A 15,484-nucleotide genomic window follows, 5' to 3' on the forward strand; every position below is an offset into this window, starting at 1 on the left:
GGGGCCACACCTGGGCTGCCCAGGAGTGAGAACTGCAGTCACGCTCTACCGGGAACTGTCTGCAACAGCATATACAAAGAGGGGCTACAGAGGTAAACTTTTACGCCCTCCGCTCACAATAGCAAGGCCGGCTGCTCTACTAGTGCATCTAGGAGTGAGGCCATATATCTACTTGCACAATACATGGTGCAGGCAATCAAGCAACTTGTGCATCCTCCGTGCATTAACATGGCAGTGAACCCCTGATCCTGCAGGAGCGGGGCCACAGACCACTGAATAACACACAGCTGCCAAGTCCACTGAGTAGCCACAGCTGGACATAACAGTATATACAGCATGGCAGCAGGCCTCTGCACAGCAGAGGAGAAATCACGTTCACTGAACGGTGCAGAGTGGCCAGCTCCACTGTACTGTCATAACAACTATTCACATCATGCACCATCACGTAACACGGGTGCAGTTGTCACCTATTAGCACAGCTAATGCAGTACAACAGCAGGCTCTACTATTACAATCAAACCATAAGCATTGCAGTGTGCAGGAAAAACTAGCCCAGATAGGAGCGAGGCCACACCACCTCTACAATGTCGTACAAATAAACTATATACACCACGGGGCGCAGGAACCAACTAATGCACAGAACACAGGAGCAGTTGACACCTGCTGATTAGACCAGCTAACGCAAGGCAACATTAGTTTTACTGTGTTGACAAATTGTACACAGCGGAACATGAGGGCCCGCTCAAGTGCTTACCACTGAGGACAGCAGCAGCTCTATTGTTCTAAGTCACACAGCCAGAGCGGCCACAGACCTGCTGACCAAGGAAACATTTACACAGCAAGGCAGAGAGAACAACTACAGCGCCATCAGCTGGGAACAGCGGCAGTGTAATGATTGTGTTTCAACCTACATATTGAATTGCTGATCATTAGCACTTTGGTATAATTGTTTAATCATACACCTGACTATATGCCTACAAAATCCCTGACTTTGTGCAAGTGTACCTAGAAGAATTGATGCTGTTTTGAAGGCAAAGGGTGGTCACACCAAATATTGATTTGATTTAGATTTTTCTTCTGTTCAATCACTTGTATTTAGTTAATTGATAAATATAATCTATTAACATATCTATTTTTTAAAGCATTCTTATTTTACAGCATTTTTTCACACCTGCTTAAAGCCTTGCACAGTACTGTATATATATAGCGGGGTACAAGCCAGACACATGCACCACTGCAGCACAATGCAATCATGAACAAACTATATACAGGGCGGCCTCATAAGGCTACGTACCTGTAGGCTGCATGACAGACCCTGGGAACACATCAACAGGCTGTCAGCAAGTCCAGGAGCAGTTCACGTGGGTGCTCGACTAGAAGGCATAGTCCGGTGGAAGGGAAAGACACGGTTCAAATAGCTCCATTAGGATGCACTAACAGGGGCAGACTGGGAAGGGAAATCAGGAGCCAGAGCCCGTGAAGTCAACACTTTTGGGAGGAATGCAGGGTTTGGCTGTAGCTTGACCCTGGAACCATCTCCTGCAAAACGGACACATGAATGGTGTACGGACAGGGCCTGTAATTCGCTCACACATTTTGCAGAGGTGATTGCCAGCAAAAACGTAGTCTTAAGTGACACTAGCTTCAGCTTAGCTGAGTTCAGTGGCTCAAATGGGGCTTTGGGAAAGTGTGTCCAGCACTACATCAAGGCGCCATGTGGGCAGTGAAGGGGTGCGAGGAGGCTGCAGGCATCAAGCTCCCTACAGAGACTGCGCAGCCAGGAAATGAGACCCAGGGGGCTTACCATCAATGTGGACATGGCATGCGGAGATGGCCGCCAAATACACTTTCAGCGTGGACGGGGACTTACCTTGGTCCAAGAGCTCTTTGTAATTGTAATATGACCCCAATGGGACAATGAATTGGGTCTTGACCACTGTCTTGGCACCAGGTGCTAAATGTCCACCAGCAGTAGGAATACTGTGACCTGGTAGAGGGAACTCTCACTGAATGAATAGTGTCTATACCGCATCTGACAGACCACAGGCAATCAAATGCACCCGCTCAGGGGTCAGGCACAAAGCTGGAAGATGCCCAGATTGGGGTGCTAAAGTGTGCCCTGCAACTGGGACAACAAGTCCATTCTCATTGGGAGTTGCCAAGGCCCTCCCTTGAGGAGGGCAATCAGGTCTGCAAATCAGAATCTGCGAGGCCACAGCAGAACTGTCACTCATTCTCTCCTGACCTTCTCCAGGATCACCAAGAGACAGCACGGCCATGCTTGGGCTAGCGCGTCAATCCCTAGGGTTCCTGAGCGGTCTTGGATGGAGAACCATAGTGGGCAGTGGATGGACTTCCGCTCTGCCAAACCGGCTCCACAGCTGTTATATCACAAGCATGTGGAGGCGCCATTCCAAAACCGCGGGGCCTCCCCAAGAAAGGAGGTCCGCCACCATGTTAGATAGGCCGGGGAGGTGAACTGCTCTGATGGAGCAGAGCCATAACTGCACCCACAGAAGCAGACAGCATGTTAGACAGTACAGTCTGCGCGACTGGAGACGTACTTGCCTGTTGATATTGGCAACCACTGCTGTGTTGTCCGTCAGAACCAGCACGTCTGTCCTTGAGGACTGGTAGGAAATGACACAGTCCGAGGAGCAATGCTTGTAACTCCAGGACATTGATATGGAGGGCCCGTGCGGACTCCGTCCACCTGCCTCGGACTCCACATCCATCACAGACTGCGCCCCAACCTTGTTTGGAGGCATCTGTCATCATCACCACTCGGTGAATTTCCCCTTCTATTCTGATATGTGTCGCAGTCTCTGCCAAAGAGAAACATCCCCATAACATGATGCTGCCACCACCATGTTTCACATTAGGGATGGTGAACTTCGGGTGATATTCTGTGCTGGATTTGAAAGAAACATAACGACCATTCACACTCACATACAACTACAGGGAAATTAGAATAGCCAATCAACATAAGCAGCAAGTCTTTGGGATGTGGGAGGAAACCAGAGCACCTGGCAGAAACCAGCAGAAACCCACAGGGAGAACATGCAAACTCCATATTGTCAGAAACCCAAAGCCAGAATCCAATTTAGGTCCCAGGAGGTATGATCTATAAATATATATTGAGAGCTGACATCAAGGAAGCAGGATACAAAACAAAGGATTAACAAAAAAAAAGACATTGTATACTTTAAATAAAAACTGTGTTCTCTTTAAATGAGGGTGTGGTTCCTATAGTCAATAGTTTACAACCCCAATTTAAGGTTAGCATGAGTGATTGGTTAAATTAAGCTTTGGCTTTACTTGCTTCACTGAGGGGAACAACACCATGGAAGAACGGACCAGACCATCAACCTCCCCCCAACCCCCGCCCCCTATATTTTTAATGCATCAATGTTTAATATTATTACTGTACATTTATGTACAACCTGGTAAAATATACTATTACTGTAATTCATTTTCTTAAAACAACAGTTGGCAACTCTCATATTTATTTTAATTACTTGCCCAGTTATAAACAACAATGAAGTCTTCCAGTTTTCTAGCAACCATTTTCAAATGTCATAAATTGCTACTAATGACAACCTGATCACCAAAACATACAACTTTCCGTGCAAATACAGACACTATAAAATGTCAGCAATGTGGAAAACAAAATGGCTTTGAAATAAAGAATGTGAACTGAATCATTAATACTTGGCAGGTTGTGCTTTACTTTACAAACAATTAGCTTTCAAGGAAACAAAGACCTTCTCTCATGAGCTTGTTTACAGCAAAACAAAATGCACATAAGAAGGAAACTTGGCTGCTCACAACCACACATTTAATGCTGGGGATAGGTAAAGGCATAATACTGATATTTAAATATATTCAAATGTATAAAAGGATGAGAAGTTTTCAAGCCGCTAAAATACTTCTATTTGTTCTTTTTACACAAGGATACCAAAAAACTGAAATTAATAAAACATAATTAGCAAAATACAATTAATTAAAAAAAGTATAACAAAGAACAAAAAACAGGTGTGTAGTTAGTTACAAAAAACACTCAGTAGTTCCAATTTATCTTTGAATAATCAAGGAATGTTCACTTATGGTCTCACAATTACTGCTCACAGCTATGATAAAGGTTTTAGTAAAACCAATGTAGAAAAAATAAGTAAATTAACATGGATTTTCATATTTTTTTCTATAAATCGAGGTAGTCCAGGAATAGCATGAAATCCAAGGAGAATTAAATTCCCATGTTATTATGGGAAACCCTGTTGTGCTATAACCCATATAAGAGATTTTCTGTGTATTTATTACAGAACCAATAAGCTTTCAGGAAAAGATCCATAGCAACAGCTGTTGCCAAGGATTTGCATGATTGTAAAAGAAAAGGATACACATAATACACAAAAATAAAAGAACAACCAAACATTGAGAACTAATGCCAACAGATATGAGCCTCAAAACACTCATCAACAGGGCTACACCCAAGGGCAAAAGTCAAGGACAGCTGGTAATAAAAGGTTTTTTTTTTTTTTGTTTGTTTCCTGGTATTGATACCCTTGAACTTAGGTTGAGAGGAAATGCTCAGTGGCAGTTTGAACTAATGGTTCTGCATTAACAATTGCAATAAAAATAGTTTAAAAGGACTTGACAATCCAGTCACCTTAGTTTGAAAAGAATCATACAATAAAAGTAAAACTTAAATATCTCATATGATCATTTGCACAATTTAAAAACCTAATGTAAGGCAATTAAAATAAGTGTGTTTAATGGAGTGTTTCATAAAACATCTTTGTGAAAGTTTCAATGTAAAGAACATTCTAAAGATGTAGCCAGTTAGGTTCACTTTCTTACTACACATTGCAGGTGTAAATTCAACTAAATAGCATATCCTTATTAGTATTCAGACCATGTAACTTTTGTTTACTTAATTGCATTATGGACTACTATGCCTGAAAAATATCAGTGCCAAGAATTCTGTTGAGGTTGCATCACCCTACACCCCCAAAGCTCTCTCTCACTTTTATAGAAGTGTGGATATACAGGATATAGTTATTCAGTTTGTCCTCCCCCACCCCCTCCCTCTTTCAATCATTAAGAATAGTGCTCCAGAAAAGAAATCAAACAAATGCTACATAACTTTAATTCTAATAAGGAAATGACATGTTTTTTCATATACATTTTAGCAGATGCTCTACCCGAGGGTGAATTGGTTTAAACATTCAAAATATATTACAAACTGCAGTAATACAAACAATACAATAAGCATACATCCGAGTATAATGAGCTAACAAGTGCTGACAGAAGTTAAATCTTATATATGTGCTAAAGAGTGGGGTAGGGAGAAGTTACAGTAAAATTATAGAAGTTCTAACAATACACAAATTATCCAGAGCATGAGCGAGCATAGTTTAATAAAGTGCAATAGAGTGCCTAGCAGCCCAGCAGATTAAGCTGCTGTATTTAAGGTACAGTCTAGACAGGAATCTTGAACCGGAAGGTGATTGAGCAGACCCGACCTCAGCTGGAAGGTCATTCTACCACTTAGGAACATGGAAAAGGAGCAGACTCTGCAGGAAGGGGAGGGTATAAGTGAGTATTCTGGTACAAGAAGACCCAAGTGGTCTGGAAGGGAGTGTAAGAATGGGCAAGAGAGTCCATACATAGCTAGGTGCAGTCTGGTTGAGACAGCGGTAAGTAAGAGCTGAGGTCTTTAAATGGATGGGAGCAACCAGGATACTGGAGTTGCATGTGCAAAATCAAGGCAGAGAACCAGTTGCAGTAATCCAGGTGAGAGAGAACCAGTCAGGCAAACAGCTGCATAGAATAGTTGGTGAGGAAAGGATGAACTCCTCTTGGGTTGCTCAGGAAGAAAATAACTGACAAGTGCGTGTTGTGTTGACAAGTGGAGTTGTGCTGGGAGTAGGACAGAGGAGGGTCAAGGGTGACTCAAAGTCACTTTGTATTGCTCTTACGTTTTGCAAGTCACCCTGGCTAAGGGCGTCTGCCAAGAAATAAATGATAAGGGAGTGTAGTAGATTACACTGGGATTGGAATGGTGATCAATAGAGAGGAGGGATTTGGAAAAGCTAAAACTTGAGATTAGGAGTACATCCAGGAGGAGAGACTGGAAGAGATGCAAGAGGGGTCAAAAGAGTGAAAAGAAATCTGGCAATATGTGCCTAGAAGTGGGAAGATAATCCATGGGATGCAATGAAGGGGTGCAGAACACATAGTTTACTTAAGGCTACCTTTAACTATCCATTACTACTGTAGAAGAACCAAAGTTATTACATAGCCTTGATGCCAGTCCTACTAGAGGGTTACAAACTGGATCAATGCAAAAGTCATGATTATCAAAGTTTCTTTCCATAAGGTTTGAATAGTATAGGACAGGGATGGTGAACCTGTGGCATGCGTATAGGATGGTACAGCAAGTCAACGACTATCTGCGTTTTTTTCTTGCCAGCCCGCCCCTCAATTGTCTAAACTGATTGGCACTTTAGAAAACCAGTCACTATATTTGGCAGTGACGGCACCGGCCAAGAGAAATGGCCTCAATCATTAATATTTAACACTCCGACAATTTAAAATTTTCATAACGTGGCAAAAGAAAGCTGTATATTCTCAAAAATAGTACATTTCTGCACTCATAAGCACAGTAGATTGATACCACTGCATTATTTGTGTCTTAAAACATAAGTGCCACACAATGTATATTAATCTACCAGTTTTAGTTATTTTACATAATGTAAAAGCAGTAGATTTTAAGTAAATATACATTGAAAAAGGTGCATTTATAATGATTGAGTGCAAGTGCAAACAAAACTAACAATATGGAAGGATTACTAATGCAGCCAAATTAACAAACTTCTTTTATGTAACAGCAGGACAGTGGGACTTTTTAAAAGGTACTTTAGCATTATAATTCTCAAACTTAATGCATGATGAAATGTGATTCATGCATTTTACTGCACTGTAGCAATACTGCAACATTTAAATGCATTTATTGTATGATGTACTTATTTATTCCTTAATGGTGGGACATGCTTTGGCACGGTGTTCCACTATATACAATGGTTTTTGATTTGAATGAGGATTAAAGATTCTCATCATCCAAACTAAAAAGGGACATATTCCAAAAATGATTGAGCTAGTGAAGTGCTATTACTATTGAAAATTGACAATGTGAGCAAAAATGTAAGCTGCATATTTATATTTGGGAAGAATGGGTCTCTTCATTCAACTTCATATTCTAATGCAGCTGCCCTATTAGCAGACTGGAGCTGCACTTGCTCTCCAGACCCCAGAGGAGATAAGTGGGTGGGGGTTCAAGGTGGTGGGGGGGTTGGCAGTGGATGGGATGGTTCCATCTGTCCATAGTTTAGATTTTTCTGTAATGCAGTTGGTTTTGTTGGCATGATTGCTTAAAGAAATGTACATCAATATTTAAAAAAAAAAAAAAAAAAAATAGCCCCTGTATAAAATTTAGATCCTTGATTTGGGCACTCCATTCAAAAAAGGTTCACTATCCCAGGTATGGGACTACTGCAGTATACCTCGTGCCAGTGCACAGTAAAATAATTTACCAATTCCCTCAGGCCAGCTTCAGGAGTACAACTTTGTTAGATTGTCTTCCAAATATTCTTCCGAATGCAGATGAGAAGCTTACAACTGCAGTTCGCTTGTCTGGTAATATTTGGAGACAAAAAAAAAAAAAAAAACTGCATTAAAATCCACAGGGGACTTTGAAAATTAAAACCTTTCATGATGCTCAGTGCAGATTGGATGTTAGCCGGAGGACTGTATATATAAAATAAAAAACACACTGAAAAGCATAGCCATCCTATCCTGGTCTGTATGTGGTCTTCCGTCAAGAGGAGACATTCAAGAACATGGGAGAGGCCAACAAATTGAGGGTGAAACTGCTTGGCCTCATGCATGCCATCCACCCCACAAAAACAGCACATTGGCCAAATTAAACAAAACATGCAAACTTGGTCAAAGCAGTAAAGAGTAAGATTTAAGATCTCTTGCTAGAGCAAGATTCATGTTCGCTTCCCCACCAGTTTAAACACTGCATACATCCAGGATAGCAAATAGAGTAGACAAACACTGGATACTGAACAGTTGCACTTTATTCTCAATGTTGATTACAAAAATAAACCATTTAAATACCAACCATTTGAAAAGTAACCTTTATAACCCCAGTAAGTGCAGGAAAAAGAGAGGGCATCAAGAGCAAAGGAGGGCCAGAATTACATCATTTTAAAAGTCAAACTTTTTCTGTACTTCTGGAGGCTGAAAGAGATAATTGTGATCCGTGGCTTCAGTTTTCAGGACATCCACATCAGACTCCTACATTTGCAAAATACATAAACAAATTCTGAAAGGAAAGCCACCAGGTTTGAATACGATTTTAACCTTCACAACACAGTTTAAATGAGGGACATTTCAGAAGTTTGGTAGTTATAAAAAGTGGATCAGAAGGAACATCGCTTGTTAGTAGGCACAGAACTCCTTATACGATTGGCTCTAACCTTTTTAAATTGGTGAAATTAAAAAGTAGGGGGAAGGAGGGAAGCTGGGGCAGGAAACCACATTCCACATTGTTTTGGAGACCGATACATTAACCTTAAAAAGGGAGGATGAGAGAAGAGACCAAAGAACACCCCATAACATTCTATACGAAGTCTACCACAAGCACCATCTGGCCTTTGAGGTTTAAGAGTTCTTGCAAAGTTAAAAAAAAAAAACACACTTTAAAGTAGATTGCCAGTACCCAGACTGTTTTTAGTGATAGTCATTGAGAGATTGACATTATTTACAAAAATCCAATATACTTTTCAGGGCATAGTTGTGCAAATTAGTTAAATTCTCAACTGCCTTTGCGATTCCTAAAACGTAATAAGGAGACCAATTTCCATTATAGTTGGAGATGCAGTACTTTGGAGCAATGGTTATAAACCCAACCAACACATTTATTGCATACAAATTACACTTCCACACCATGAAACATTTGAAGGCCTACCTCATTGAAGTACTTCTCTATGAGCACCTGTGCTGCTCGATACACCGAGTCGTTCTCGTGGTTCTGCAGGTGCTCAATGTGGTCCAGCCCTCCCAGTTCCTCCACCAGCAGACACAGCTTCTCCATCTCCCCCAGTTTCTCAGCAGCCTGCAAGAGACCGACAAGAGGAGCTGGTGCCACTAAGCAGACTGGCTCTGCAGCATCATAACCAAGAGTGGGGGAAAATGACAAACTTTAAATCCAAATTAAGTTAAGATTGACATGCTAAAATTGAGATCTACACCCAAAGTACATGTTAATCTAAGGTTAATGCAAGTTCTAGTTGGTTCTAATCAATGCTTCAGATCATTTGGCCCCTTTCCATTTCCACACCAGTTGTCCCCAGTTTAAACAGCCTACCAGGAAGATGTTATTAAGGGCATCAAGGATGACCAGGATGGTTCTGCTGTCTTTGATCTGCAGCAGATCCAGGAGAGCTGCCAGACCTCCACTCTGGACCAGCTGGACCACCTGCTCCACTGTCCCTCCACTGGTGTAGTTGGCGATGGCCCACACTGCCTCTCGCTGAGACTTGAAATCTCCCTGCAGAAAAAGTAGTAATAGCCAGTTCCATGCACAAAGGAGTAGAGGGACAGTTCAAGAATGCCTGAGCCAGCCCTGGGAGGAGTTCCAATTACAATTTAGGTAAACTTTAGGTAGACATGCGTGGAATTGCAACCGATTGAATCTCAAAACCCCAGCTTGTGGTCTAGGGCTCTACAACTATCACACTCAATGCCAGTTATGATATCAATGTCTTTTTAAAATAAAGTCCCCATTTTTGCAAACAAACTTGTCCTTTAATTACAAAAGGACTAAACCCATGATGCTTTCAGTAGTCACAGGTGCTCAGCTTTCCCTTTGAACAAAGCAGACACCTTCTACACTATTTTCAGTCTGTTTAGATCTCTTAAACCATTTGCACTTAAAGATACATCCACAATTAAACAAAGCACAAGTTCACTGGATTGAAATTCAAATGTTCATCTAGAAACCAGAATTTAAATTGTTAGATAGTTACAAATGCGCTTTAGGTTTTTGGATTTGTTAAAAAGGCAATTCAAAATGGTACATAGATTAGGCTGGTCACAAATATATTTACTCATTTGGACTCAACTTAAACTCTGAAGTGCTTTAGAAAACCTGTGGCATAATTGCAATTCCATTCAGTTCCCTTAATTTGCTCGGTTTATGGTTTCAAGGTTTCCACAATTTGATCAATGGCAAACACTGCTAGATTGGGATTTGGAAAATCCCAATTAATGCCAAACCCAAGGCACTTACTATACCTTTAAAACAGAAAATCTGTTGCACCTAGTCAAATAAGTAAACAAATATTGTGCTCCATGTGGTTTCAAATTAACATTCATACACATGCTTACTGGTTTAAGTTAAGTTCATAGCACCTACAGTGTTAGTTGAGCAACATTACCCTTGTAGAAAGTGTATTGGCATTCATATGCCTGGATAATAGCATCTGAATGGTCACTCCACCCTAATCCCCACATGATTCTATCTTGATGGGGTGGGGAGGGATTGATTTCCACAACTAGATGCTGCCACCTGCTGGCAGTTAACCAAGCATCACATTACATACTTGAATATTTAAGTACAAGTGCAAAACGTAGGTCATGCTTTTACCTCCACACCAACAGAGCAAACTAAAGCTCTAACGGAATAATGCAGGACTATGCATGTCTGGGTGCTTATATTGTGAAGCAAGGGATAGAAACCTAGCAGCACCCAACCAGTTGCAGAACCAGTAACCCAGAGTAAAACCAAGTGCACTTACATTCTTCAGCAGATCAACAAGGGGAGGAAGCAGGCCACAGGTGATGAGCTGCTGGATCTGTGGTGAAGGCCCAGCTGCAATGTTGGACACAGCCCAGGCAGCTTCCTTCTGTACACTGGGCTTCGTGTGGCGCAAGAGCTGAGGCAGCACGGACAGCACACCTGCTTCTATGGCAATCTGAGTTTGATAGTCTGTTCCAGTTACAATATTCCCAATGGACCGGAGAGCTGGGGTCTGCAATTGGAAGAGACTCTTAACTTGGGGTATAAAACTAGAATCCTACAAGCCTAACACCTGCTTTTGACAAGAAATAAAATAAAATAAAATTGTAGCACCACAAAGCACCTAGCACTAACAGCTGGTCCTTGGAGATTTTACAAAGTTACATGAATGCAGGGCTGGCCATCCCTGGTCCTGCAGAGCCAGGGTCTTTTGTCATTTGTTTTTATATAACTATTGAAACGACTTAACTACTTTATTGCATTATGAATAAGTAGTCAAATTACCATGTGCTTAAGGTATTCAGCAATTGAATGTTCTCCAGAAACAGGATTGGCTACTACTGCCTTCAAGTGGCATTTGTACAAATTAGTTGTGCAGCAAGAAAATACCTAGCAAAGATGACAATTATAGGCTCACATTAAGTGATCTAGTAGCAGATGCACATAAAGGCCAAACAGATCACATCTCTGAAACAGGAAAGCAAAGACTAGCCATCCCAAATGGTCAAATCAGTCTACACACAGTCAGTAGCATATAGCTTCTGGAGAAAAATACCAAGATGCCATTATGTCCAGCCAATTGAGGATTACAATATACTAGCAAGATTTTAGCGATTGAAGAGTAGTACATAAAACTGATCAAGCAGCAGAGGGAAGTATACCAATGAGAAATACCAGAGGAGCTTCCAATTAACAATCTCTACTTACCTGCTAGATTAGTCTTAAAAGCTGACTATTTAAAATGTTTGATAAGATCCAAGTCTCTTTATGCATATGAACTACTGCCATGCCAATAAAGTTCTTTAAGGACTTTCACAGCCTTAACAAAATGAACCATTTAGAAATTAGTTTTACCAAAACGGACAATTCCGCAAACCCCATCAGGGCCACAAGTCGGGGCACAATACCAGTCTTCACCACTACGTCTATGCGGTCATTTGAGCCATCCGTAAGATAGGAAATGGCCCAGCAGGCATCGGACAGTATTTCCTTGTCATCGTGGTGAAGGAGCTGCATCAGTGTGGGCAGGACTTGCTGCACTGCTGACATAGGAGGGTAAGGGTTCTTGTTCCTACACAGGTTTGACAAGGTCCAGGTCAAGTTACGAAGGTATCCAGCCTGTGGAAGATTTAGATTTTAGAAGTTAATATTCCCCCACCCTATTAAATTCAGCACATTTCTTTCTAGTCTCATTAGTAGGGCACTTACAGGGGTATCGGGAGTTACTCTTGCTAGCACCGCAGGAATGACATTGCAGTTAATCAGAGCATCACGATAAGCTGCACCATCACCTTGAGTAAAAGTAGAAGATACTTGGTCATGGAAGTTCAGTACAACAAGGAATGGTTCCCTTGTTTTAGAGAAACCTGACCCCCCCCCCCCTCCCTACCTGCAATATTTCCCAAGGCCCACACTGCCTGCTCACTTATATGCAACACTGGTGAAGAGAGCAGGGCAATAAAGGCCGGTATAGCACCACTCTCCACAACCTGTTGAGTGTGCCAGGACGTGCCAGAGGCAATATTAGTGAGAGCCCAGGCTGACTCGAACTGCAGCACCGTCTCATCCTCCCTGCCCAGGAACTCCACAAAGCGGCTGATCAGACCAGCCTCAATGACCTCCTTGAGAGGGGGGTCTCGCTCACGGGAGAGCAGCTTTCTGAAAGGAAGCAGATTAGCACTCTTCAATAGTCAGCCACACTCTAGCATTTACTACAGCTAGTGGGCTTCTGAATAAAGTCAAAGCCCTACATTCAGCTGTAACAGAAGTTAAAGCATTTGTGTACCAGGCAGAATTTAATTTATGAATCTACACAAAAACTAGGCCATCAAAGATGTAAATTGACCAACTGTTTCCCAATAAATATTACAAAGTTATGGCTATTCAGGAGATTTTGGCATTTAAAAAAAAAAAAAAAAAAACCATTTAACAAATTTGTCCCACTGGAATGACTGGGGTATTCAGTACACCATATGCTAGGATGCCTTACAGATAAAGGGTTGCATCTGGCTGTTGCTCATCTGGAGACCAGTGTGGCAGACTGAAAACGTCAGTTAACTCGCAGATTGTTAAGTGCATGAGAGGGCCAGGAATGGATGTTCAAGATGCACAAATGGGGCTGATCAGCACTGGACACTGCACCCCCTAGAAAAGTTAAGCCAGCATCACAACTCAACCCAGATGAGCAGATTCAACCCAAGACCAGTGCTAATCAAGGTGTTTGACATCAGCCACTGCATTTTAAAAGACAATACACTGTACCTTGCTGCCTGAGTCCCACGTGCTTGTAGCTCTTTGTCATCACTGTTCACACAGCTGAGAATATCTTTAAGAGCAGCTGCAATGAACTAAGGGCAAGAGTGGACAAATGAAGTATGCAAGAACTAAATCACTCCAAGACTAAGCAACTATGCAGATAACTGCCTTCAGAGAAAAAGCATTCAATTTAACAATACACAAGTTACACTGCAAACATGAAATGGGCAGAGCCTGGACAACTTGATCGCAACTTAGGGTTGAGAGTCATGAAAACATCTGACCTCCTCCACTTCCCTCATAAAGAACACTCCATGTTGTCCTCCTCTTACACCAAAAAAAAAAAAAAAATCCTTATCCCACCTTGTTTTCCAAAATCATATGAACACATGTAAAAAATAAGTTAATGTAATTGGCTGAATGCCTGCAAAATACAAAATGCAATCAGTAGCCTATAATAAAGTAGGCAAAAATAAACCCGATTCAGACAGGTCACCATTGGGCTGTGCAGTCACACCACAAGTTATCACACACATTCCCTCCCTGCTCCATTAACCATCAGTAGTTATAGTGCTTGAATATAATATAGCCCAAGAGCAATAACAGGATTTGCGGTGCAGTCGGTTTTTATACACATACCACTATTAGAACTAATCCGAATAGTAATATTAAATCACCATCTTCATAGCACCATGCATAGTTAGCGGTGCAAACCTTGTGCATCCTAAACAGATGAGGGGTAGCCTACTGCCCGATAGCCTAACTAGGCTACTCCAACCACAAAGTGCACTTATTAATAAACACGTCACTCATCACATCTCGGATTTCACGGAGATGCGAAGAAAGTCACAGATCACCTCCTTGCCGTCCCCCCTGAGCTCGGGAGAAAGCGGGTTGTCTTCTGGCAGAGAGGAAATGTGTCTGCGCTTCAGGATATTCTCGTTCCTCTGAGCTTTGCGCAGCTCGACAGTGGCTTCAATCCGATTGCGCCGGAGTTTCTGCGACAGCAACGAGAGCAGAGTGCATGTGCAGATCAGCCCCTGAACCCTGAGACACAAGTTACCCCCCACCCCGGGTTGAAAAGCATGCACCAAACGCAGGATGAAGTCACTCACAGCAGGGTCCTTCCCTTTATTCTTGAATTTGGTCAATCGCTCGTCGCCTTCATTTTTGGTCGGCATACTTAAAGGGGGTGCAGTTCAACTTAAATAAAACAATGCCAACGTTAATTCGTACTATAATGGACACGACATCGGAATAGTTTAAAGGTCACGCAACTATATACGCTTTGCAACAAAACCACTGCACAAGCTGGGACCCATGTGCAGTTTTGAAGACGTGTCCATGCAAGCAATACAATTGGTCCGTTAATGTAACGTAAGGATATTAAATCCACAGGCATTTTATTACGCATTGCGGTTTACAAGTCCAGACGCCGTTTAGAAAAATAAAATGCATGCGTTTAGGGGCATCCTTTTCCTGTGCCTTCAAATATGGAAGGATTATACATTTAATATAGGCTAAAGATGGGGGATTCGGGTTTTCCATACGCCAAAGTTGCCCCCTTTTGTCTATTTATAGCATTTAGAATTTACCTCAGCATATACTTGCAACCTATAAAATAGATGTATATTAATTATAAGTTAAACGGAACAAGTATTTTGGTTGGTCTTACCGTCTTTCGTCCAAGAGGACCACAAATGCTCAATTGCGCTCGACTACCGTTTTTCGTTTGCTTTTGGGCGCCTGGTCAGTTTAAATAGCGTGGAGGCGGAAGGCGAAGTGGCGCAGGTGCGGGTCTTCACTGCTTGGTTGTGGTTGGTAAGGCCCTCCTACACCACCGTGATTGTGCAGGTGTCCGTAACAAGGGCACTTTATACAAAAAGAAATAGTTCATATATGCGAGTTGCATATGTAACTTCTCAATTGGTTTAATTGGAGATGGAGTGATTTAGCAGCGAGTAATGTAAACCCGTGCACCTATAGAAAGCGTATTGTCTGCTTTTACATTGACCCGAAAATCCAAAGTAAGGGCTTCAGAAGACATATTTTCTTTTTCTCTCACATTATCAAGGTTTACCAGAGACATGGCTTAGCTTTAATGCTGCCCAATCGTACTGTAATGCTTTTCCAGGCTGA

General features: G+C 41.9%; 1 protein-coding gene across 1 annotated transcript; it reads right to left on the reverse strand.

Annotated features, from left to right (window-relative positions):
- Window positions 1-8,126: 8,126 nt before the first annotated feature.
- On the reverse strand, window positions 8,127-15,136 carry kpna7 (karyopherin alpha 7 (importin alpha 8)). The gene is made up of 11 exons (XM_066689689.1): window positions 15,021-15,136; window positions 14,461-14,548; window positions 14,203-14,343; window positions 13,352-13,437; window positions 12,480-12,748; window positions 12,299-12,381; window positions 11,945-12,208; window positions 10,869-11,102; window positions 9,437-9,619; window positions 9,038-9,184; window positions 8,127-8,364 (listed from the first exon to the last, which is right to left on the reverse strand). The coding sequence occupies exons 2-11, from the start codon at window positions 14,524-14,526 to the stop codon at window positions 8,275-8,277; spliced, it is 1,563 nt and encodes a 520-aa protein (XP_066545786.1). The 5' UTR covers window positions 14,527-14,548; window positions 15,021-15,136; the 3' UTR covers window positions 8,127-8,274.
- Window positions 15,137-15,484: the final 348 nt, after the last annotated feature.

This window comes from Amia ocellicauda, chromosome 17 (genome assembly GCF_036373705.1).
Source record: "Amia ocellicauda isolate fAmiCal2 chromosome 17, fAmiCal2.hap1, whole genome shotgun sequence".
Lineage (NCBI taxonomy): Eukaryota > Metazoa > Chordata > Actinopteri > Amiiformes > Amiidae > Amia > Amia ocellicauda.

Bases quoted from the DNA above. Each gene is read 5' to 3' on its own strand.
- kpna7 (XM_066689689.1), bottom strand. From the start codon at position 14,526: ATGCCGACCAAAAATGAAGGCGACGAGCGATTGACCAAATTCAAGAAT. The intron at 14,344-14,460 runs GTGAGTGACTTC...TTGCTGTCGCAG, and splicing joins ATAAAGGGAAGGACCCTGCT to AAACTCCGGCGCAATCGGAT. The intron at 12,209-12,298 runs GTAAGTGCCCTA...AATCTTCCACAG, and splicing joins GAGTAACTCCCGATACCCCT to GCTGGATACCTTCGTAACTT.